This window comes from Arthrobotrys flagrans (assembly GCF_004000055.1).
Source record: "Arthrobotrys flagrans strain CBS H-5679 chromosome Unknown unitig_9, whole genome shotgun sequence".
NCBI lineage: Eukaryota > Fungi > Ascomycota > Orbiliomycetes > Orbiliales > Orbiliaceae > Arthrobotrys > Arthrobotrys flagrans.
Window position 1 is genome coordinate 913,557 of NW_027137551.1, and position 25,287 is coordinate 938,843.

At 45.0% G+C, this 25,287-nt stretch overlaps 7 protein-coding genes across 7 annotated transcripts; 5 read left to right on the top strand and 2 right to left on the bottom strand.

Annotated features, from left to right (window-relative positions):
• Nucleotides 1-347: 347 nt before the first annotated feature.
• On the bottom strand, nt 348-1,029 carry DFL_005639 (uncharacterized protein; the record flags this gene model as incomplete). The annotated part of the gene is made up of 3 exons (XM_067634927.1): nt 348-546; nt 778-866; nt 934-1,029. 3 exons carry the CDS (start codon nt 1,027-1,029, stop codon nt 348-350), a joined length of 384 nt encoding a protein of 127 aa, XP_067489409.1.
• A 2,725-nt stretch (nt 1,030-3,754) lies between these two features.
• On the top strand, nt 3,755-4,474 carry DFL_005640 (uncharacterized protein; the record flags this gene model as incomplete). Its single annotated transcript, XM_067634929.1, has 2 exons — nt 3,755-4,029; nt 4,114-4,474. The coding sequence occupies 2 exons, from the start codon at nt 3,755-3,757 to the stop codon at nt 4,472-4,474; spliced, it is 636 nt and encodes a 211-aa protein (XP_067489410.1).
• Nucleotides 4,475-7,915: 3,441 nt separating this feature from the next.
• On the top strand, nt 7,916-9,042 carry DFL_005641 (uncharacterized protein; the record flags this gene model as incomplete). The annotated part of the gene is made up of 4 exons (XM_067634930.1): nt 7,916-7,963; nt 8,034-8,321; nt 8,394-8,630; nt 8,692-9,042. The coding sequence occupies 4 exons, from the start codon at nt 7,916-7,918 to the stop codon at nt 9,040-9,042; spliced, it is 924 nt and encodes a 307-aa protein (XP_067489411.1).
• A 2,290-nt stretch (nt 9,043-11,332) lies between these two features.
• On the top strand, nt 11,333-12,259 carry DFL_005642 (60S ribosomal protein eL6; the record flags this gene model as incomplete). The annotated part of the gene is made up of 3 exons (XM_067634931.1): nt 11,333-11,431; nt 11,709-12,032; nt 12,107-12,259. The coding sequence occupies 3 exons, from the start codon at nt 11,333-11,335 to the stop codon at nt 12,257-12,259; spliced, it is 576 nt and encodes a 191-aa protein (XP_067489412.1).
• A 947-nt stretch (nt 12,260-13,206) lies between these two features.
• DFL_005643 (uncharacterized protein) lies at nt 13,207-14,386 on the top strand (the record flags this gene model as incomplete). The annotated part of the gene is made up of 2 exons (XM_067634932.1): nt 13,207-13,395; nt 13,469-14,386. The coding sequence occupies 2 exons, from the start codon at nt 13,207-13,209 to the stop codon at nt 14,384-14,386; spliced, it is 1,107 nt and encodes a 368-aa protein (XP_067489413.1).
• A 735-nt stretch (nt 14,387-15,121) lies between these two features.
• Nucleotides 15,122-16,742, bottom strand: DFL_005644 (uncharacterized protein; the record flags this gene model as incomplete). Its single annotated transcript, XM_067634933.1, has 3 exons — nt 15,122-16,269; nt 16,340-16,487; nt 16,551-16,742. 3 exons carry the CDS (start codon nt 16,740-16,742, stop codon nt 15,122-15,124), a joined length of 1,488 nt encoding a protein of 495 aa, XP_067489414.1.
• Nucleotides 16,743-20,185: 3,443 nt separating this feature from the next.
• DFL_005645 (uncharacterized protein) lies at nt 20,186-22,597 on the top strand (the record flags this gene model as incomplete). Its single annotated transcript, XM_067634934.1, has 3 exons — nt 20,186-21,491; nt 21,547-22,491; nt 22,557-22,597. 3 exons carry the CDS (start codon nt 20,186-20,188, stop codon nt 22,595-22,597), a joined length of 2,292 nt encoding a protein of 763 aa, XP_067489415.1.
• Between the last annotated feature and the right edge of the window lie 2,690 nt (nt 22,598-25,287).

The window sequence follows — 25,287 nt, forward strand, 5'->3', positions numbered from 1 at the left end:
GAGTCGTAATTTTTAATGTCGCAGTGCCTGAAAAAAAATGTATATTGAAGGGTAGGATATTTGTAGAAGTTGTGGGCGTGGTAGGTTGCTAATCCATGCTTTGAATGGCTACGAGAGAGGAGTTATTGCGTATCGATAGCATGGTTAACGTCCAGGAAAGTGTCGTATGTATGAAAGTGAATAAATGAACGTTTGGTGGGCGGATGGGTGTACTGAGGTGATTGTGCAATCAAATATACGCCTCGTCTCCGCAAATTTCAAGTACCTAAGCAAAATATGCAAGAGTTCCTCCCTTCCTGCACTTGTGAGTCGATGGAATGCAAAGCAAGCAAGCAAGATGCCGTCAGTCAGCTAGCGACAACGACGGCGAATAGAATTTGAGGGGTTAACTGGATTTGTTGGAAAACAGCGAGAGTGTAGAATCGAAGTGAGGAGAAGGGAAAGGTGGTGACGAAGAACCTGACGGAAGTGGCCAAATGGCGACGAATAAAAGGTGTGACTGTGAACGGGCTCAAAGAAGAAAATAAAGGCGGGATGAAAAAAGACCTGTGGTGACCAGAGGAGCACGTCAGCAAGGGGCTTATCCGCTATGGCCGTCGATTCGCTGGAAAGACGAAGAAGGACGAGAACAGAGGATGAGGATGCGACGGTAGCTAACTTGGAAAGGATATCGCAGATGGTCGCATCTCCGTCCTATCGAAGGGCAGTCCCGCGCATGAAATAGGATAGCGGACCAAAATTGGTTAGGCCGGAAGAACTAGGGGAGGGCTGCCATACTCGGAACGTGGTTTGCGGTTGTCGATATGAAGCAGGATGAGGGGCTTTTGGTTTAGTTTGGTTTGCTTGGACCGGCTCGGGGAGTTAAGCTGGCATTTCCGTCAGCATCATCCGGCGGCGGGAATTCTGTTGTCGACAATGCATCGGCCCAGAAACATGTGATCGGAATGCGAGGTCTTGAAGTTTTGAGGTCGACGATGGTGGTGATATAGGAAGAGGAGAATGGTGATAAGAACGAAGTTGAGGACCCATATTAGGAGTCACTGCAATTTCGGGGATTCCAGCCAATTCCGATTCCGGCGCCACACCTGATCTAAATCCGGATATGCCACAAAAACAACACATTCCTCAGCCACATAGCGTTGTTTTACACCTCTTCATCCTCTAACTCACTCTGGAGTTAGTCTCAGATGGTCTCGCCTGACCTCGGAGCTATAGAGCTAAAATGTGATATCACATACTTCATAATCGTACTTCATAAATTTAGGATAGCCCCATTACACAATAGGCGCAGAAGGCTGAGTAGAAAACCAGAAATACATAAACCGCTGGCACAGACATGCCGAAATAATAGCCTCGTTTTCCCGATACTTCGAAAGAACTGCATCCGTGTGGCACAGCTATGGGATTCGGGAAGGGAATCTTGCGTACGGGGCGGATGGAGGGACAAACGAATAACCATCATGCATTTCTCACAATTTACTCTGGGCCTAGTAGAGGGCGGCGCAGCTAGCAGATCTTTATTACTTACTACCATTGGACCGTTAGCCATTGGGGTAGATTAACATTTGGATGGTCTTGTACAACGTTTCACAAAAAGGCAATGTGAGTTCGCCCCTAAAGTTCCTGATACCATGGGCTGGATACTAAAAATATGGTGCTAGGATCGAATATAATCTTAGGATGAAAGACCCCAGCCTTGAAAACAGACCGCAGGATATCCTATAGGCCTACAGTAAGTGCGTGGGATTGCGAATACACTTGATTAATCCTCAACATTCCTAAGGTCCCAAGAAATGAAAATCGATTATAGTTTTGTTTCCCTACACTATTAAGTATCAATCTAGAATTACTATCAAATCCTCGACACCCTAATTTCCATAGATTTCTAGCCGATACCACGGTCTAAACAGCTAGTGACAATTAATCGATCCGCTCCGAAACGGGTACCATTGCGGTCTAGTAGGTACCATTGTACCGAACCCATTTCCCATTAACCTGATGTGCCTCGAGCGCAGCCGTCAATCCACTAGTCTTGAATCCCTGATAAATCCGTCTCTCCAAGAAAACAAAAGAACTCGACATTGAAATATTTAACCAGAGTACTACCTTATGTCCCCAGTATATACACGCAGTGGGAAAGGAAAGCGAAGTTGCTCTCATGTCGCCACACCGAGCCCAAGCTAAACCAAGCCGCAAAAGTTTCCATTTAAACTACACTATTCTAGCAGACAATACCTACACTGCTTCGGGGAACTTCATACTTTTTTCAAAATTAAACCCATTTTCTCCATAGGCATATTACTCGCCTTGCACATATCCCCGCGTCCCAAAATCAAATATGTATATTACAATCGATTAATACCTATACTAATTTCCCCTTGGAGGTTACAGATAAAATTCCACCGTCGTATATAAAGGCAAAACGTCGGGTTTAACTGGATTTGAGGAAATAGTAATCGGTCCGTGGCATTACTATAGCAGCAAAACAATCTGGGATTCTTATGTTTGCGCCCTGACGAAAGGCCAGTATAACCTCTTCAACAACTTCCCCATAATCTTCTCAACTCTCGTAGCAGAGAGATTTTGGGTTATTGTGGTATATATCATTCACCAATGCGGGTCTCATTCAAAGCCACGGGACGGCCTCCGCAAGGCCTTGAGGTTTACGTTTGAAACTCTTCCGCTCTAGGCGTTATCACGAGTGGGTTGAAGATTCTAGCCAGTTGGGCGGGAAAATGCCCTGTTCGAACTCGAACTTGGTTTAAGAACTTTGGAATAACCTTCATTGCCCTAGGTATACTAGTCGGATTTCAGGTCGCTGGAGTCTATGTTAGCAGGATCGAATTCGTGCGGGTAGCTCGACTCAAGTCATCGAACACTTGCAGTCTATACGACTCGCCCCCAACGAAAATAGCTAGGGTTTGGGATATTCTCCCCTTCTTCGCTCTATAAATGATAATTTGAGTCTCCCAGATCAAGCTATATTATCAAAAATATTTCAAGTATAATTACGGTCCTAGCGATCTGCATATTAATACTAGGAAAAGGCTATTTTTTCGAGGCAACGGTACCTTCGACCGCCCAAGCCCAAACCCCAAGTCCTCCTGAATATTTCACTCGACTTGGGCGTACGGTGTACCCATCTGACCCAGACCTCACACAGGGAGGGTTCGCTTTATCTCATAATGACTCCTGGTTTCGTTGGCAGGAGGATCGAACTCCCGGAAAGGACTTCGTGTGGTGTGAAAATGGCGGTAGCACTTTCGTTTTCGAACCAACTCAGAATCAGTTCGCGGCCGCGGGGGGGACTTCGTTCACAGGGTATGGTAAGATCATTTCCCCAACTACTAAATATAGCTTACGTGTACCTTAATTACGAAACCTAATATAATACAATAGGAGCCTGAGTCCACAGCCTTGCGACGGTATATATTTAGAGTGTCCAAGCAACTTATTCTGCATGTATCCGAACAGTTTCGTCTCATGGCGTCCGATACTAGAACTCGGGACTTTTAACCAAAGCTCTGCCAAGAATTTGGTAGCTGATATATCGATAATGTTTACTTCATCAAGTAAAGTATATTTCAAGCAGCCTGTCAAAGATGAACTATATAAAACTTCGGGCTACTTGTTTGGATTCGATGAGATGTACTCCGGCTCAGCAGGAGGCCCTGTTGGTGTTCTATCCTGTACTTAGCAGCTTGAAAAATGCAGCAACGAGGGCATCAGTCCCACTTGTATCAGCTTGCATTCCATGAACTATTTCCGAAATAACAACTTCGACGCCCTGGGACCGATATTCACTCCCATTCAGAAAAGCTTGGCATCTCTCTATATTTTGGCTGTTTCACAGTGGTACGAAATTGGACTTCTCGCGGAAGAATTCAAGGAAGACATACTGCTCGCGAACCAAAAACTCATCAATCCCGGACTCTCAGAAAACCTACCGCCCAACTTTTGGCATCAGGAAGTCAAGAACCTAGTGGCAATCGGAATTCTCGGCACGATCTACGAACTCAGGACTTATGCGTTAGGCAAGAAGGCTTCGCAATATACAAACCCTTTTGTGGAGAGCACACTGTGGGTGAAATGACTTACCACTCCATTCTACAGTATCAACGACCCACTTTGCTATAAAAATATGGTGTTAATCGACGCCGCGGCCACACATGCAACATTCAAGATGGTACCCGTCGTCTTTATCGTATTATTGGGGCTCAGTATCATGATTCTGTCGGTACTCATAGAGCCATTGTTTTCAAGAATATTTATGGAATTTCCTGCCACACAGGCCGGTGCCATCGCATGGAATCTCAACGGCCTAGTCCAGTTATTCAGGTTGGCCATGGAATCAACTGGTATTGTTTCTTGGGACAATGGCCTCATTGGCTCGATACCAACTACTCAAAATGGAATGCTTATGGCAGTCCCAGACCAACACGCCGGGTCCAGAAGAGTAGGAGAAAGGCTCTAGGTTCCAGACGGGGTCGGCTCCGACCGCTCCAGTATTAGCAGCCCCAGCCAAATACATTTGAGGCCAACTCAGGTCGACCAGGCAATGGTATAAATTCAGATTCTTCGGATTAGATCGCCTACCATACCTACCTCAAGAGTTGTTAGCCCCTGCGCCACTACAATGTGCATCTCTATCTCAACACCTAGCTCGACTCCGCACACTTTTTAGCTCGTCGCACAGTCGGTTTCACCGGCCTGAGAAGCCAATATGGTAACAATTGTACACGTATATATATTGCATTGTCCCCCAACTCCTATATATTCTTATTATGGTATCATTTGATGTACTCGCGACACTCTCTCTATGCCTCTAGTCTTATGTTTTTTGTATTTTTGTGTTAGTTTTTTGTGTATGATGTTTACTGGCTTTGAGTGCATGGGTTGGTGGCGTCAAGGCAGGTTAGAGTCTGTGGTTGTGTTGATGTGTGGTAGAAATTTTAGCCAAAGAGTTCCAAGGCCAGGTTTGTTTGGCCCCAATTGGACTATAGGCTCAAGATTCGTTCGACCAAAACCTCTTCGGTTGTATAATTCCTACGATATTCTTTATTTGAAATTTGTAATCAGATATTCCCAGAAATTGACTTCAGGATGTAAATTTCCCGAGTTTCTAATGCGTTTCCACTGGGACTGTGCACTGCGCTGCGTTCCTCTTCTTTCCGTGGATGTCTCAACCACCAGAGATTCAGAAACCGTGGATCCACCAAGATCTCGAGCTCCCTTCCTCGGCTTGACACTACCCATCCCGTGATAGTTCCCGATCTTTATATGCAGGAACGCCCATACTTGCAAGGTTGTAGCCATTTTTCGAGTCCAGCGTAAACTTAGTCACACTTATGTTAGAGGCGGCAATTTCTAGATGCCTCTTTTATCCTGGTGTCAAACTGATGGGCCGTGTCCAATACAAACCGCCTCAAACCCTTCGCCGTTCGAAATCTTGCTCTTCATGTTAAAACGGTAAGCTCCAATTTTGGCAAGTCCTCATATACCACCTCTATCCAATTATCGGTGCCTACCGTAATTTAACCTCGCAGAAGATGGCATGCGTCCATTTCGTCAAGCGGATGGATTCACCTTCTGTTTCATGCTCGTATACACATATCAAAGCTAGAAGTTAGCCCACAAAGAGTATATCACGATATCGGCATACACAACGGCGTCCCATGTTGTTCCTACCACACGTGTCCTATCAATTCGATTGAGAACAAGCGAAATAGTGGGTAGATAACATGCCGGTCAGTCCGAAAGCGAAGAAGCTTGGTTGAATAATATACATTCCCAATATCAGATTGTGGTTAAGATCTGTAGGAAGGTCGCAATTCCGTGTGCTCAAACGAGGAATGAACCTTGTCTATAGATATCTACAACATCCCACCAGCCCACATGATACAGATGAAAAAAGGACAATGATACTTCAGAAACCTGCAATGATCCACGTATGGAACCTGAGATCGCGCAGGCAGCTTTCAATACAAAAAGTCACAAGATACGACATCGTAACCTAAAAGTCCCCGGACAAGCCACAAAACTCAACTGAAAGGTCTTTTACACATGTGGGATTTAATTGGAAGTCGTCAACTAAGCTTTGAGCCGACAATAAGCTCAGCTCCGACCAGCGGGTAACCGATCTCCTTGCGCGGACCCGACAATCTTACCCCCGAAAAGCAATTTGAAGAAGCTTCAGATCCTTCTTTGAATGTCTTACATCCCGTTGCTGTCCACCAAAAGTGCGCCATTCTGGAACGCATTTTCGCTAAGAAAAGCAGTAATTTATGCATGAAAGTGGAACCAAACCGACGAACCACCCAAAATCTTGTGGTGCTGCCTTGCACACCTTAGCTCTCGTCAGAGCTCGTGATGTTCGAACCTCAGCTTGCAACATGGGGTTCATTTTGGAATATTAGTGCCGATGCGCGATGGGGAACTGTGATTCCCGCAGAGTGGGAAATGAGTGCAACCCTTCCAGAATTTTGTGTTTCCGATGAGTATCAGAGAACGAAATTTTTTTTCCACCGCCGCGCTGGAACTTCGCTTGGGCATGTGGAAGTTTGACATGTCCATGCGTGGGCGGGAACATCTGCTGTAAGTTTTTGATCTTTTGCTTCATTTTTATGCCCACCCCGCGGTATTCATGCAAGCAGCCGGCACACATACCGTCAATAGACAAAGTTATTCGCAGATGTAATTAATAACTTCATCAAATGCAAATCGATCGAAGCTAATCAAATACAATGCTAGACGGAGCACTATCCTTCTTTCTTGCCCTAACGATAGTGGAGCTAGTCCCAGATCCAAGGCGCTATCATGATACCAACAGTACCGTTCGATATTCACAAGATTAAGCAGCAGCCCTACAAAAAATTGACCCAAAGGTCCCAATATCACAATTAAACACCGTCATCTTCAGATGTCTTAGTCCGATTCCATGTGTTCAGAGCTATAACCCGAGAAGGAACCACACCCGACCAGCCCTTGAACGACCGTTCCTTGAGCCAGGCCGCTCTGTGTTGTAATAGGAAGGTGGGCTTCAACAAGCCTCCCCAAAACCTCTCCAACCGTGGCCCGGACCATCGCCCCAATCTTCAAGAAGCAAAAAGCACGCAAGAATCACGTACGGCAATTCTTGAATTAAGAAGCTTGAAAAGAAAATAGACAGACATTCCCTTGAAGCCTTGATAACGCCAGTTTTGAAAAGTAATCCAAAAAAAATAAATCAATCAATAAAAATAAAAATAAAAAAATAAAACCATTGTTCCGAAAGCCTAAAGGCTGGCCCAATTTTAGGGTCTACCGACTTCCCGTTGTAACATGCTGGAGGTCCTAGCACGTCTTTGTAGGTATATACAAATGTGTCGCCGGCCGCTTTATATACGTCCGCAGTCCCTGCGTGTTTTCTGACTAAATCGTAACCTCTTTTTTTTTTTTTTTTTTTTTTTTCTGTGTTCCCACGGATTGAATCGATAATATTAATTGCTGGTCGAATATACGAATCGAATTCAAACAACGGACTGGATTCGTATCGTCTTACACGAGGATCTCGGGCTTTTAAGCCTCATCCTTTCCGACATCTCTCAAATTCCTGGATCTGGTTTATCAGATTGCATTTACCTTGTTGGCGACCCTACGATTGGAAGGAAAGACTTTAAAGATTAAAAAACGACTAGAAGATCGGTCGATATAACAAAAGATGGCGCAACCTTCATCATTCCTCAACCCAAACTATATAGATCCGCAGGTCAAAGGGCACTACCTAAAACCCGTGATTATAACTTTAATGATATTATCTGGGACAATAGCGGGATTACGGATTATTACTCGATCATCGATATTACGAAGTTTAGGGCTAGATGATTGGATTATTATTCCATCACTGATAACGGCATATACCTTGTCGATATTTAATATGATGAGCGAAGAGTACGGGTGGGGAAGGCATATTTGGGATATCAGGGTATGGGATGATATAATTCGGTATATCGCTAAGAGGGCTTCCACTGATAACATTTTATGGATATATCTAGCCGCAAGAATGGGTCGTAATCCGACAGTATCAATTCGCAAGTCAACTTTTATTTACCTACTCCGTCGCACTTGCAAAAGCCTCGATCCTCATCTTTTATCTAAGATTTTGCACAACCAAGAAGTTCAAAGTGGCAATATGGGTGACATTTGGTCTATTGATTTGCTGGGTTATTGCAATGTCCGGTCTTATTATCTTCCAATGTCATCCGGTATCCAACTTCTGGAAGGAAATACAACTATTTGAATACCGAGCTGGGTGTTTGCCAAATGAAGCAGATATGGTATTGGTATGTTATAATTAAATTACGATAACGAAGTTTATAGTCGAGCTTCGAAGCTAACACATTCGTCGAAAATAGCTTCACGGAATCTTCAGCGTCGTTCTCGATATAATCGTTCTTGTTCTACCTGTCCCAGTTGTCCTCCACTTAAGCCTACCGACTAAACAGAAGGTGGGATTAATCGCCATGTTCTCACTTGGCTTGATAGTGTGCTTGGCTGGGTGTCTCAGAATCGTCAGCATCCGAAATACCATCTTGACTCTGGATGTTTCTTGGTATGGCTACGACTTGTATATTTACACATCTACCGAAGCAGTAAGTTAAATCCATCTACAGAATACAGCATCTGCAAGATAACGGCTAACAAAACCCCTAGCATGTCGGTATTATTTGCGCCTCTATCCCATCTCTAAAACCTCTCATCGCCATTTTCTTCCCCCGACTCGCAGGAACAACCTACGGTGCCGGTAGCAGACGAAGATCCAACCTGCCCGACGAATTTGCAGGAACTGGCAGCCGCGCAGCTCGTAATTCAAAGGGCTACCCTCTCAACAGCCTCGTCGGTAGCGAAGAAACCGTCTACATCAGACGAGACGAAGAATCCGGGCCAACACCACCTTGGCCCTTAGCAAGAACAAAAACCTCGGGTACCCCACCTATGGATGGAGTACTAAAAACAACAGAAATCGAGCAGGTAGTTGTGCTAAGAGATGCCCCGTTTCGGTAACCTTTATTACACTAGAGGGACAAAGGTAATGGTGTTGGATATTTGTTGAATATAATAGCTATGATATGGGTGGAGTATCGTAAGCCAGGGTAATAGGCTGCAGGCTGCTTTAATGTATAGACCCTTGGGATGGTGTGAATTGCGGACGCAAGCTTGGGTCTTGATATCACGGAATCTTATGTATAATGTTATGGAGTTCGGGTCTAATTACTTTTGTATAGCGGTTTGGTATATCATTATATAAGGATACCAATCTTACAGTTTTTATATAGTTCTATAGAAGTTCTAAAGGACCAAAAGATACAAATAAATCTAATACTACACGAAATAACCATGATATGGTATCTTTGTGTCTTTAAAACGAGAGCCTTGACCCCCAACGCACAAAATGCGACATTAAACTTAAATAATGAAAGTAGCTTCACCAGTATATTACTAACATGCTCAGATTAAGAACCGCCTCAAAGGGCCGCCAATGCCGCCAATGTGAATATATGTTAGCCATGGTAGAGTCGCTATAATCTAGTAGAACCACCGATTATCTTCAATGCGGTCAACAAAACAACTTAGATATTTGGTATATAAATCTACCCTTCATGAATTCAATCCCCATCTTCCTATAGGATTATATTAGTAGCTAAAGCAAATCTCCGTGTTAGTAACCGCTTCCACGACATATAAGCCGGTAACTCTAACCGAGTGGCGGAATTGTGTCCGAGGCTATGAGTTTTCCGAACAAGATTTTGAAGTTCTGCATGATTCGTGGTGTTCCTTTGGTGCCGACTTCTCCCAAGGTGCTTGGACATCCATACAACCGGCGACTCCAAAAGAATTGATGTCTACGACCACCGGCAACACTCGATCGATGGAATGGGGACTCATTTACCGAAAATTGAACCGATATATGCGGATGGCAATGATCGGAGTTACTTAGCGATGGGGAGAGGATTTCCGGGCTACGATATTGTGGCACGTATGAATCTTTAGTGGGTATTGCTTATAATTACAGCTTTTAAATGTATAGAATTCATTGCAGTTAGGTCTCAAGCTAATTATTAGATGGAAAGCATACCGTCTGGTAGAAAGTGAAACTGCAGACTTGGAGACAATAACGGTATACGTAGCAAGTGCGCAAGACCCCACCTTCTCGAACCTGGAACCACAATTCTCCGGAGAGGAGGTTTCTTCAAGGGCATTGCCGTTAGAAACAACAGGGATGAAAAAGCATATTAGCTAATTTCTAGCCACGGGGGTAACTACACATCACGAAGCGCATGATAGTGATACGTTACAGGAAGGAAACTTTCTCGTTATCGAAGGAACTGAGAGACATAGAGCAATGGGGTCGGTTTGGAGAGAACATAACGGGTATTCTACAAGAAGACAATGACTACTCGCGCTTTCAGAACTTTGCAAAGGAAGATGAAAAACATGCCACGGAAGAGCCCCTGGCTGGCTGATCTGTCATTGGGAAAAATATCTAGACGAGCGAGTCAAGAGGTTGAAAATGAACCACGATGGCGTTTCCCAACCACTGAAGAGGAAAGATCCAAGCGATTACATCCAGTTCAGTATGTCGAGATACATAATTATTATTCAAATCGTGCAGGAGACCCGAGAATGAGAGGGGGGAGAAGATGGATAGATCCGCAGTTAATTTTGAAGCAGCTGCAGTTAGGGAAATTCGATCAGGTGGCGAACGATGTAAAATACCTGCTGCCAGGTAATCCAGATAGAAGTTTTGACGATAAACCTGGAAACAATCCTGAATGGATCCCTTTCAACTGTATATCAAATAGCAGACGTTTGAGTAATAAACCGTATGCATGTACATTCGTATCGATCCGCTAGGTGCACATTGTCTATGTTGCTGTTGCATGTTGTAATGGGGGTAAGGAAGTTTTCAGCCATTGTGGCGAAAATATTCCGTTTCACTGTGGCGGTGCGCATGTGTGTTTCCGCGTGTGTTATTGTGTTGCAGATGTGTTTGACTCAACCAATCAGAGGCCGTGTTTGGCTGTTGTGTGAAATTTTCTAGCCCTAAGCCCTCATCCTGCATTTGGCCTTTTGGTGAAGACCCTCTTTGAGGTTAGCGCGCCTGGCAAGGACCGCACCACCAATTATCGCCTCTCAACCGACGACCAGAGAGAAGCAACACCACGAAAACGAGATCCCATACCCATTTCCTATCCCCGACCGACATCACCCTTCGCACCTTCGATCGAGCTAACCGGCACCTCGACCTTTCTCTAACGGCCCTTCCTATCTTAATCATATTTACATTTTCGACATGTCGACGACAAAGACCTTCGGCTCGGGTACCCGGGAAATTCCTGCCAACAAGGCTTCAAAGTGGTATCCTACAGCGGACGTTGCACAGCCAAAGAAGGTGGGTTGATGATTATTCTCAAATGAAAGATTGTACGATGATTGCCGCGGTGAACCGGTGGATGATGATATTGGACAAGCGGTATTTGGTGATAGCGAAGGTTTCGACGACGACGGTGTCATGATCGATGACGCTTTTGATTGAGATGGATATAAAGGAACCGGAGGAACTGGAGGCATAAAAGGAACCGATATTTGACAAAACACCGTGGCAATCATCAATACACAAGATTTGGGGTCTTCAGAGGACTAATTAGTCGGAATTTTCGATACAACAGGCTCGCAAGACCCAGCATCCAGCCAAGCTGAGGGCTTCCCTTGTCCCAGGAACCGTTCTCATAATCCTCGCCGGACGTTTCCGAGGCAAGCGTGTCATCTACCTTAAGCCACTTGAGGACGGCGTTCTCCTCGTCACTGGTCCATTCAAGCTTAACGGTGTCCCAATCCGCCGCGTCAATGCTCGTTATGTCATTGCTACCAGCACAAAGATCGAACTCCCAAACTTAGATTTGGCTAAGTTTGATGACAAGTACTTCGCCAAGGAGGAATCCAAGAAGAGCGGAGAGGAGGAATTCTTCGATGCTGCTAAGGCTGCCAGTGAGGTAAGCATAAAATAACAGGGCGACGACAAAGACACATTTGATATCAGAAACTAACTATGAATTCGAATTTACAGAAGAAGGCTCTCCCAGAGAACCGAAGCGCCGACCAGTCGGAGGTTGACAAGGCTCTCCTTTCAGTTATCAAACAAACCCCACAGCTTACTTCGTACTTGAAGTCCACCTTCAGCTTAAGCAAGGGTGACAGACCTCACCTCATGAAGTGGTAGATGTGTGTACCTTGCTTTTGGAGACTGAAATGAACGAACCTATAAGCGATTCTCTTTTTTAAACCACTCCCGTGCCCACAAAAACGTCATAAGTCAATATATCCCTCCGCGGACTTTTGCCGTCTCTATATACTTCTCAATTCCGTACCTTAAAAAGCCTTTAAGGATGTTTCATTTGTGAACCGGTCTGCAACTTCATTCGAACTCGGATCCTTTTTTTTCTCGTCTATTCGACACACGACTTTTTCGGCAGGCTAGAACGGCTAGCTGGATTAACTGGGTAAAAATTGTGATGGGAAGGAACGGGAACTGAGATGGAATGATACAGTGGACTGGGAGGCTATTTGGAACATCCTGGAGGCCTTTTTACCCCTCTCCGATACACCGCATCCCATCTCCTTCAGTGTTACATACTATTTTAGTGCTTAACGGGCTTGTTTTTCTCTCTCCGTTTTTATTTCCATTGTATGATCATCTCTTTTTCTGGGCTGCTGCTTCCGTTTTTTACTTTTGCTCTACCACCTACTACTTTTTTTTTTTACTTTTTTTTATTTTTTATTTTTCATGAAAGACTTACAGCTCCCAGATGAGAGAGAAAGGATACCAGGTCAAATGAAACCTAACTGTAACTTGATGAAGAAGAAGGGGGGAACGCCCCTCCAGGCGTGCTTGTAATGAACAATCCAAAGAACATAATCACCATTAGGCTCTACTAGTCATTAGTGAAGTAACTACAATGTTAACCTACGTTACGCAATGCAATGGACTGACGTTGAGAGCGCCCAATATAATGCGCCACAATAACACTTGTGTCACGTGAGGCGCGTCTTTAACCAGCTTTCGAACATGAACCTCGCGTTCCCTCAAGCCACCACAACGACATCCTGGTTTATGACGTTTATGATCAATGGGTCATCAGTACACTCTCCATCCCTAATCCCCATACGATGGATGACGACTACGGGGATATTGATGATGCAGCCTTCGCTGCGGTAGCAGATGCCACCGAAATGGCCCATCTAGCCTCTAGGGCAAATACCCCAGCAGGTCCATCAAAGCAGCCGGTCGTCCAGCCAGTTCCTCGCAAAGTTCAAAAGCCGAGTGGTCCGAGTTCCATAATAGTCAATACTCGCCAGGTATATCTATAATACTTTGTAGGGAAAGAATAAATATGTTTCATTTTACTAATTGAGAAAAAAAACACTTTAGAAAGGAAATCCTCTACTCCCTTATATCAAAAACACACCCTGGGAATATGGCGACATACCAGCAGATTACCTTCCAAACCCAAGAACTGCTATGCTTTTCCTCTCCCTCAAATACCACCGTCTCCATCCAGAATACATCTACACCCGTATCAAATCCCTTGGGCACGCCTACACTCTCCGCGTAGTTCTCGTCTTGGTAGATACAGAACAACACGCCGACCCTCTAAAAGAACTTACAAAAGCAGGAATAATCCATAACTTAACTATAATGTTAGCATGGAGTCCCGCCGAAGCAGGGCGGTATGTGGAACTTTATAAAGCATTGGAGAATACACCAGCAACAATGATCAAGGAACGCCAGAAGGAGGATTATATGAGTAGAGTTGAGGATGTGGTTACTTCAGTTAAAGGAGTGAATAAGACCGACGCATTGGGATTGATTATGATGTTTGGGAGCATGAGGGCAGCGGTGAATGCTAGTGAGGAGCAGGTGGGGTTGATACCTGGTTGGGGTGAGAAGAAGACGCGGAGATGGTGTGCGGCCGTTAGGGAGAATTTTAGGGTAGGCGGGGCAGTGCTAAAAAAGAGGGATGAAGCTGAAGGTGGGGTTGAAACAACGGTGCTGTTGAATCCGATGGAGGACGAGGAGAGATTGGCGTTGAATAGACGGTTGGGAATTGCGGGGCCAGCGAAAGTAAAGCAAAAGGAGGATATAGAAATGATTGAGTTAGATGAGGATGAGGTGCAGGCAATGATCGAGATGGAAGAGGAGGAGAGGAGGAGGAAAATGCCACAGGATGGAAAGGTTGATACAACTGGTGCCGCTAAACAAAAGGCCGCGCCATCGACTACGACGACTACGACGACTACGACTGAAGATGGAGTTATGGCAGCCTTGGCAAAATTGAGGAAACAATAAAAGTATTTATTTTTGTTGACCGTCTACGAGTGGTAGGAAGATTGGTTCAACTTGGGTTAGGCCGCATTTTCGGCATCTGCCGCTAATGCTCTGTATACCTTTTATATAAGCGCAACGTCGAAGACGGGCGTTTGGTGAAGCCTGACTGCAAGGCGAATCGATGATGAGGCATGTATTTTCTTTTTTTTTCTAAGACCTAGATACCCATTGATTTCACTTCTTGTATACAATATGCCTTCGTCAATTCAGTACAGCAAATCTACCGTCAATTGACGTCAATTCTATATCTTCACAACATCGGACCACTTAGCCGACCCGTCTAGATTAAGTCTCTATCAAGTAAAAGTAACTTTCCACATTTCACAACCACAAGGCTCTCTAATTCATGAGAAATGGGAGTAAATCTATAATGACGACTAGAATAGAACCCAAGGGTACATGTATTGCACTCTTAATTATGAATTGCTATGCTGACGTGCTTCTATTCGGAGCATACGTATTATACCGTGAATCGGGTAAAATGAATCGAAAACAAAAACGCCTAGCATCCCACAGAACTTTTGATCCTGTATGCCAATGATAAACTATTGTACAAAAATACTAATACACAATGTATACCTACAAGGATAGTGCTTTTTAGTTGTCCAAGGTGAAAGGGTATAGGAAACTCGAGGATTAGGAATTAAAATTAGTAATTGTCTCGCGGAAGGGGACATTGATGTAACCACCGGGATCTTAGATCATTAGCCCTATAGTGCATCCAACAATCCCAATAGCCAACCCAAACAATCCACCGGCTTGCACCCGCAATCCCACATTTGGATGACTCGTTTCCGTAGATTGTGCCGCTCCAGTCGTGAAACTTGTAGGACGAGGATTTTGCACCGTTGTCGCAGTCGGTGTAACGCTAGCCACACTCTCAACTCCCTTAGCATTAGGTACCCCGCTCTCCGTCAGTGTACTATTCCTGATTTCGAGGATATTACTCTCGGTAGCATTGAATATAGTTTGTGCCATCCAGATCGCTTGGCCGTCAAGATCATACACCACATAGGCACTCCTGAGGAATGTATCTCCAAAAATGTATGTACCGCCAAAGCCGCTAGGCTGAGGTTGGATCCCGAAGGTGCATACCGGATTTCCATTTTCATCGGTCTTAATGTGACCCTTGGCGTCCATGATGTAGTTTGTGAGTTCCTCCATCGGAATTTTGATTTTGGGGCCATCAGAGCCGCCGAATTGGTAGGTTACGAACTCTTCATGGTTGTTGCTTAGGGAGCATGGGACTACGTATGCTTCTAAATCCTGGTTCCAGACACCGCCGACTTGTTTGACGATTGGAGTAACAGTAGAGTTCGGGAGATATGTGAGGGAGGAACCACTGTCGAGAACCGCTCCGAGTTTTTGTGCAGATATTGTTCTTTCGGCGCCGTTTTCTCCTATGAAGCCAACAGAATTGAGAATTACGAGGAAGTTTGTGGGTACGCCGACGTCACTTTCGATTTGAATTGGGAGACCGATTAACTCTCCCATGTATTTTTTGGTATCAATGCCGCCAAAGAGAATGGAGCCTTTGTCTGATTCTTGGTCGTTGAGGTAGAGACTGTAGGCGTGGGAATTGATGAAACCGTTTGAGACAAGGCTTTCGACTAGGCCTGGGTAGGCAACTGCGGAGGCAGAATTCGAAGTGTATCCGATACCCATAATTCCGGCGGAGATGTCGGTCTCATAACCAATACCCATTTGGAGCTCAGGCAAAGTACAATTTCCAAAGGAAAACTTCTCGGTTATATAATCACCTATAGCATGAGTGTCATCCAGATAAGATATTTTAAAGCCGTTCCTGGAGACTAGTTTTCGAGAGGTGGAGAGAGCAGGGCTGTCTGGTATATGAAAAGCGAAATTAGTTACCAGTATATGCGATGAGAATTATTGATCGAGTTTTAAACTTACATGCACCTTCGGTACATGGTTCTTCTGCACTACTACAAAACTCGGAGCTGGCCGACGGTACCCATACGTCGCTGCTACCAGTATCTATCTGGAGCCGCATTTTCTGAGGCGGAGTCCCGACCTCTACATCAATGTAGTAAAGTAGATACTACAAAGCATAATTAGATTCTGCTTGATTCAACACATAAATTGAAAACGTTTTGATGCATACCTCATTATTTAATGCTGATTCAACGGTCCTCTTTGCCAACCGACTCGAAGAATGTTTATGTCCTCGAATTCTCTGTCTATCGAAATCGAGTGCCAGAACACGATCTCCACTTCTGGCGATGATATCGGAAGCTGCAACCAATACCAGTGGATATGTTGCTAGGCTTGTAAGAAGGAGAGCGGTTGTCCTCATCGCGCCGTTGATCGAGGCCGGGTTACTCCACTGCACTCTCTACGTTTTCAATCCAGCGGTTTCCTGTTTTTGTGTTGTTTTGGGTGATATTGTGCGTTGCGACTGATGTCCTGGTTGCCCAGTTGATCCTCAACGCTACAATTGCAAAGTGCACAAGCGCAAGCCAGACGGTAATATGATAGTTAATATGGAGTAAGGCTGATGATAATATAAAACGTAGATTTATTGTAAGATGAACAATAGAGGGTCTTGGAACTCCGGCAAATCATCACTGGTATATATATTATTATATATTTAGCAGAGGGCGAAGAGACTAGGAACAGTACTCCTGAGATCCTTCCATTTGAGATTCGATTCTGCAGGCTTCGGCAAGAGCGGAGCGTTGGTGTATACACCCCAATTACGCGGCGGAAACATTGGGGAAACTATCCACGATTCAACCCAAGCCCTCGCTCTTGCTTTGCCTGGCAAAATTAGTGAGCTAAACAGGGAAGCCGATGTTGAAAAAGGGATTGGCTTGAAGGACTCTACGGGAAAAGCTAGCTAAGCTAGGAGGGCTAAGTTTACGATATGAATCAACGGGAGGATGAAGTCTTTCCCGCACCCACTAAAGAGACTGGAAACTTTCCTTGCTGGAAGCTAAGAGTCTAGGAGCAAAGTTTCGTCATCAGCAAGGGAAAAGATCGATGTTGCCTCGGAATTTGGTGGGATTTCTGAATTCAGACTTTTCTAGCTTTTGGGGGTTCGATCGATGGCACATTCCGAATTGACTTTGGCTGCCGATGCGGACCGACTGACCAACTACATCGTGATATTAGTCTTGTCTCGTGGACCAGTGGCGCATGGTGGTTGATGCGACTTGGTGCGTGGTGGCCTACAACTGAAAGTATATGAAATGAGCCTCGGTACCTTTAGGGTAGGTCACTTACTCTGTATTTTGATTATATTTATCTTTCTCCTACTCTTTTGGTAGAACCTGTTATGTCCGTCCGAGGCTTTCGGTGACAGCGGATACAACTGTACATAGGTTTGCGCGAGGCGTAAGAGTAAGCAAGGCCATTCATATGTTCGATCGTACGGGAAAACTTTTACAGGTTTTGGCAGACGCCGAGGCTGCACCATATACCGCATGCATGCTTACCTATTCTTTCTTGTAGATTCCATTTTTCTAGAGTGTACGCATTCAATTCTCTTGAAGACTAACGAATTACTAAGTAGCCAATGTCCACATTATGTAGATAGCCGTCGCTACAAATGCAACGGTCCCCAAGCGAGATTGGACAGCTTGGCGCTGAAGTTGGAGTCGAAGCCCAGCCTACGTAATGGCGTGAAGATCATGGGGTTTGACTGAAGTTGCCGGCCAATTGATGGATTCTATACCCAGATGTCTCCTGCGAGGTAGGTAAGAAGCATACTAGTACTTAGGTAAGTCTGTACTCTGTAGACTCAGACTCGCACGCCTATTCAACACAGTTTGGTTACGAAACCCCAAAGGCTAACTAACGTGTGTTGTCGAGACGTTCGATGCTAAGCCACACGTAATGCATCACCAACGTGAACGCTGACATCAACTAGCCTCGAGTCCTATCGACAGATAGAATATAATATTCTTTTGAGAGCAATACGAAGTTCTGAATATAGAAAATATCGATTCTCACGAAAATGACATTATCGACATTTCGATCCAGACACTCTTATAGCCCTCCAAGGCGGACCCAGCCCCGCTTCTTGAGAGGTTTAATTCCAATAGATTGGGAACGTCTTAGCATACGCAAGTAAGCACCTGTCATTTGTTCGGGACCCTTGATGATTTTAAACCCACGCTAATCTTAGTACCGGTGTTAATGCCGAAGGGAGCAGCGCAATTTAAGGAGCCATGATGGGCAGCTACCTCCAATTGGTTCCACTGCTCTTGGGCAATGAATTCAATACCGGCTTGGTTTCTATGATGAAAGCGATAAATGAAATCATGGTCAGACCAACTGTCTGTGTCCAAGCGAACAGGATCAGATGCAGCTGGCCTGCCTGCCACAACCATGCTACCTACATAGTAGCATGCGTCTTGACACGCTGCGATGCTCTAATGCCGCCTGCGCAGGCACCCGATGATTGCATTTGAATTGGGCTTCGAAACCGGGGAGGAAGATTCAATCTCAACAACTCCCTTGTAGCCATGTGAGCTGGCCGCCATGGATCAGTTCGACGGACCGGTCCCCAATTGGCTGTCAGGCTAGATAACGATAAGATCTAACCATTGTGGTCAAGCAAATTTCATCTCTTGCGTCTGATTCGCGAGCTGGACCTGCACGGGGTGGGGCAGTAGCCCCTGGACCTTGCAGACAAGGATTCTGAGTGATTAAACCCACCAACAGGGTCGAGATCGAGGGCAACCGAATTCCTGGGTGGCCCAAGTTTTTGCCTGCTTCCTATTGTCAACAGCGACGACGACAATCGATTCGGTTTTGCTAACGAGCATATTTCCCCTGATTCTGGTATTGTACGGTTCCGGAAAACTTTGAACAATCGCCACGACTCGATTGTGTCTGTTCAGGCGTCTTACGGAAAGCCACCGTCGAAGAGTTTCTCTCGAACTTCGAGCTTCAAAACATACTTCACGGCGTCTGCTCAAATTAGTAGCCAGGGATCCTGTACTTCTCTCCCGCTCTCAGGCTTCGGGAGACACCAGAGGAATCTGCGTTCGGATATACCTCGCTAATTGATATCATCCCAATCAACCACACTTGTGCCGTTTCGAAAAAAAGGTTTGTTCTCAGTGATGAAGTTTCCCACCCCTTTCCACTTTCTTTTTTCTTCTCCCTCTGGTGATACTTCTGTCCCAAACCAAGACTAACCGTGAATAATCGCACAAAGGTCTTCTAATAATAATAATATATTCCTAGATCCTGGGAAAGCCAACAAGAATAAAATACCTATCCTACGGCTGCGGCTTGAACCTTTTTAGTTTCTTTTCCATCTTCTTTTTCTTTCAAAAGAGAGAAAAGAGTTTTCCAATCTCACATTCCTACTGTTGGCATCTACATCCGCTCCTGCATCGCTAGTTGCAGTTCCCCAAACACAACAGGAATCGAGACTTACTCCTTTTCCTCCTTTTTCACACGCAGCTCAGTTGTGACCCATCGCCTGCATATGTCAGTTCGTCTAAATCACCCACACAGCCTGAAGTACAAACTCGCTTTTTACTCGCAACATTCTCCGAAGTTTCTCACTCCACCTTCCACCGCAGCACGGATAGTCTCATGAGATTAATTGTGCGGTGCCTTGCATAAGTCGGACAACATACACACAAACAACCGCCTAAACAATATCCATGCGCTGAACCATAACGTAGGTTTACTGGATCCAACTAGGCAGATTTGCATAGCCCACTGAATTGCATCACCTGGACTCCTTTCTCCGGCTAGAACAAAAGATAGCCGCCTGCGATGGCGACCACATCAACATCGATGTATCGCCAAAATCTCCATCCTCATAATATTCCCCGTAATGGCTCTGGTGGAGCTGGTGGCAGCAGCAAGTCATCCCGCTCTTCAAACCCTCGCCGAAAGTCTGCCCCCTCCCCACTGAATACAGCTCAGCTATCTGCAGACCCGGAGATAATGGCATCTCTTGTCGAGTCATTGGCAAAAATAGCCCCTTCTCCTCAGCACACCCTTTTCTTTGAAGGACCTAGTGCCGATTTAATACCTGGCAAGGACGGCGCAACCTATACAACTTCTAACTCGCCAGTTCGAGACTATCACCTCCTACATCCAGAAGACGCTGCGACACCCCCAGTTGTCAGAACTAGCAAACGACAAAGCGCTAGTGGCTCTTCTCAAAAATCCTCCAAGGATAGCTTTTTGGGCAAACGATCTAGCTTCACTACCGATGTTCCGAATTATATACAGTCGTTTTCCCGAAGGAGCAGTGAAGAGAAGATTCGAGCGAGCGTTCCCCAACCCCCAAAAGCAATCTTGCGCATGAGCAGCACCGAAGATATACGCCTTCAAAACGCGGAATCCCATCAACTCCAGACTTTTAAGTCTCCAACCACAACCATGGAAGCCCTAGCTGCTCCAGCGATCAATGCCGCAGCCGCACTGTCGGTACCTGAACGCAGGTCCAGTTACGGAAAATCTGTAACTTCCCCTGACAGAATGAAATCCAAACGCGACTCACGACGCCATTCCGCACTTGCATCTTCGACAGCCGCCTCTGCTGGTTTACAGTTCGCCACAGCTCTCTCCACTCCTACGAGCCCCACACAGCCGAAACATGCACCGCATGCTAGTACAAATACCACCAGTACTTCTTTAAGACGACAGAGTTCTCTCCCGCATAGCACCTCGCATCCGCCAGTTACCAGCCATCGACGTTCATCTAGTGGTCGATTGCGGAGACGTTCTTCGCCACCAACATTATCCCAACAGCCTCTTGGTGGTTTGGATGATAGAGCTTCTGATGCTGACTCTATTGACGATGCCGTCGAAGCCTATCTATGTTCTCCACGGTTATCCCAGAAGCTCCGATTTCCTACATCTGGACGAACAATATCATTCAGCGAAGTCGGAGATCCAAATGGATATGCAGTGTTCATCTGCGTTGGTATGGGTCTGACGAGATACGTTACAGCTTTCTACGACGAGCTTGCCTTGAGCCTAGGTCTTAGATTGATTACTCCTGATAGACCTGGTGTCGGCGAGAGCGATGCTATTCCGGAATCCGAGAGGACAGTCTTGAGCTGGCCAGGTACATTAACCTTATATTCTTGTGGGTGTAGGCCTATTGCTAACATTTATTTTAGATGATATCTTGTATATCTGTCAGTCGCTTAAGATCACAAAATTTTCTCTGCTAGCGCATTCTGCAGGAGCAATCTATGCATTGGCTACAGCACTTCGTATGCCAGGCCATATTCGTGGAAAGATTCATCTTTTGGCTCCATGGATTCCCCCATCTCAACTTGAGACTATTTCGACATCACAAGGTGCACCATCGCCAGCAGCCGTCCCGGCCTCGCAACGTATTCTGAGAGCATTGCCAACTCCATTCCTTAAGGCCGCGAACTCTTCTTTCATGTCCGCCACAAGCGCATCGCTCACTACATCGCTACCAAAGACTCCAAACAAGAAGAAGAATAGAACTAGTGGGGACAAAGGGAAACTTCTAGGTAGTCCTGGCAGTGGAGCGACTGGTGCTAATAGCACCAAGCGACACTCAATAACATCTACTGGTGTGGCCTCCACTACTCTTGGTTCCCGAATGTCTTATGAACCCCGCTCCCCCACCATTACTTCCGTCATGGAGCAAGATGCAATCAACAGTACCGATGCGATTATTGCTGCTGCTCTTGACAGTGCTGCAGAAAAGGAACGTCAGCACAGCTATGACGAACGCCTAACTCATCAGATTTGGAGTCTTGCTACTCGAAATGCGAACCCTGCTGTTGATTTGCTCGTCTGCCTTGAGCGTTCCCGTCCTATTGGGTTTAGATATGTAGACATCAACCGCCCTGTTGTTATTCATCATGGAACAAAGGATACAAGGGTTCCGGTTGAGAACGTCAAGTGGTTGGGCCAAACTATGAGGAGGTGCGATGTTAACGTCTTGCAAGGCGAGGGACACGGGTTAATGGCGAGTGCAAGCGTTATGGGAACCGTATTGTCCGATATCGCTACAGAGTGGAGGGAATGGAAGAGAGCTATGGAGAGCAAGGTTGCGGCTGAACAGAAGATAAACAATCCATGGAGTATGTAGTGAGCCCCTTTTATGAGTAACTTTAAACTCCGGCACTAACATAGTCTGTTTTCCTAGGTCCTTTGGCAACTACACCTGAACAGGGCGAAGTGCATTGACTATCCTCCAGCCACGTTCCTTGGGCCCACAAGGGGCTAAGTTGTTTTTTCCCTTTTCTATTCCCTATATTTACGCTTTGTCTTTGACTTTTTACTCTAACGGTTTTACATCGTTTCTAACGGCTGCGATTGACCACGTTAACGACAACTGATCGTTTCCTTTGGCATTTTCGGGATATACAACGGTTTCGGGTTTTTTTTATTGGCAATACCCATTTCGTCCACTCACTCTTTCGCTGGACCATTTTCGATTCTTGTAGCATAGTATGGTTGGGATTACGATCTATTTAATATTTTGCCAGTTTATTTTTGCCATTTTACCTTGCGATTTCAGTTTTTTGATCCGGCGCTTTGATTATGCATTTCTTTGAAAGGGATACTAATGTTCGATGTTCTGATTTTAAGCCAGTCGGCTTCTTTGCAGTTTACTTAATGCGCAATAATTTCTTGTGCTTTCCTTGCTCTTTCACATCTTCTTTTTCCTCTCAGCCACAATCGAATGATTTGTAAATCTAGCTAAGGCAAATATGAAACACATGATTCCTGACACAAATTCCACGAAGTCTACCATGGGTCAGAAGAATTTGAAGCCAGTTGATCTCTAAGGAGATCAATAATCACCTCCGTGGCAATTGTCTAATTCTTATCCGCCACCCCAAAATGATCCGCCGCGTTCAAGTTACAGGTTAACTGGATAAGCACCACATGGTTTTTATATACCATCGACACCAGGTCAATAAGCTTAATTTGCCTCCTGGGGTTTCCAGCCAATCGGTCGATCAGTACAGGGTACATTGGCGAGGACCTTAACGAGCGGGATCGTCGCAAGCCAGAGGTTTTAAACCGAGGAGAACGCCTTCTGAAACGATGAAATGGTCTAGAACATTGTTTGAGGTTTCTGGTAATACGTCGGAGAATAGCCAGGCCTACAGGTGAATCTCCAGATTGAGTATAAGCCGCCAAAAGTATAGCGGTGTGATACAACTACCAACGGGTTAAAGCGCGGCTACAAAGCTTCAGCCAATTATATTTCAGATTGACTGATTCCAATTGTCGGCAGAATATAATTGGACTATCTCAAAAGCAGCTTTTGAGGGTATTGAATGGAGAAAAAGATGGTTGGAAGCCTAGCTTTCGACCCTGTCTTATGCAAGGGGTGTGCGTAGCTTCTCTAGTATGTGACGATAGCCAAACAAAATTTTTTGAGAAAGCTCGAGCTCGAAATTCCGGATTCGCCTGCGTGAAACAAGTTTTTTTCTTCTCATTATCAATACCTTCGAGGAGCTTCCAATTCACGCTTGAGCCCGTGCTGCCTGATGAGAGCTCATTGCGAGCTAAGGCTCAAATCGAGGCCCTGCATGCATACGCGGCATGCTACAGCAGCTTAGATCCTGACGGTATACATGTACCAAGGCTTTTTTGCTTTGTTATAAGTACCCTTATTAATAGAACCGTGGCAAGATTTATGTAGGAAAATTGATGGAATTTTTAAATAAAAAAAACAGACGGGAGCATCTGATTGGGTCTTTCTTAGAGAAAGTACCACGAAGTACCAACATCGTGCATCAAGGCCTAATGCCGCATAAAGGCTGTTTCGAAGGCAAAAGTAACGCGGCAGCCTTGTCCATTGCAGAACAAGCTCCATGTGGAGCTAGACGGATGATCTCTTTCGAGTTGAGGTATTAGCGTGTCATGAAAAAATCTCTGGCACGGAATGGAAGTCCGGGTTTAGCTTGTGGATGCGAGTTTTCAAGTTTCGAGATGTAAACGGGTTTCCATCGGTGTGTACGTATAAGTGCTTACAGTGAGACAGGATTAGAACCGTCGATGGAATATTATACTGGAGTTTCCACCTTGTGGCGATGTATCTCCGCTGTTGCATTTTTGCTGAACAACAAAATATGCCAGGCCTGCATATAGTAAATTTAATATTTAAAATAACGAATGATAACATTAAATGATATTAAATAAGCTCGAGGGAGGCGCTCTGAAATCCGGGAATCTCATTACCACCTTCGATCGCATCGGCATCGAACCACCGATATCCCGTTTGCTAGTCGTTAAAGTAACGAACTAGAAAATCTCTTCTAAATATCCTGAATCAAAGATTATCTAGCGAAATTTCTAACATCCTCGTCGTTAAACCCCCCGGGGTGCCTTGTATGCCCCGCAACTTAATCTCATCTGAGATTGTAAATATAACTAGAATTTTCACTTCGTTCAATTTGCCATTAACTCCCAAGCCTGCGGGATATAAGATCAGAAAAGTTCCTGAGTATTAACTTTGGGCGTACGAGGGAACGTTCCAGCCATAACATATGTTCATAATCAAATTGTCAACTTTCTGAGTAAAAAAAAAAAAAAGAGTTATTATGTCGTTTCTTAAACCACGTAGAATAAAGTTGAAGTTAAGGAATTCTAATCGAAGACTGGCAATTAGTAGTTCCACACCTACCCATTATATAATATGCTTAAGTACCTAATTGGTTGAGTCATTTCCCAGTTAAAAAGAACTCATGTTTGAATATCTCCAAGGTTCAAAGGTATATATGGATTCTTCCAAGGGTTTATCACGCAGTCTAAAGTCAAGTCCTTAAATTATCGAACTAGGGAGAAGTTGTTCTTTTAACTGCTGACTCGAGCACATATACGTGACCTTAAACAGCGATAGACAGTTTGAAGTTGGCTGA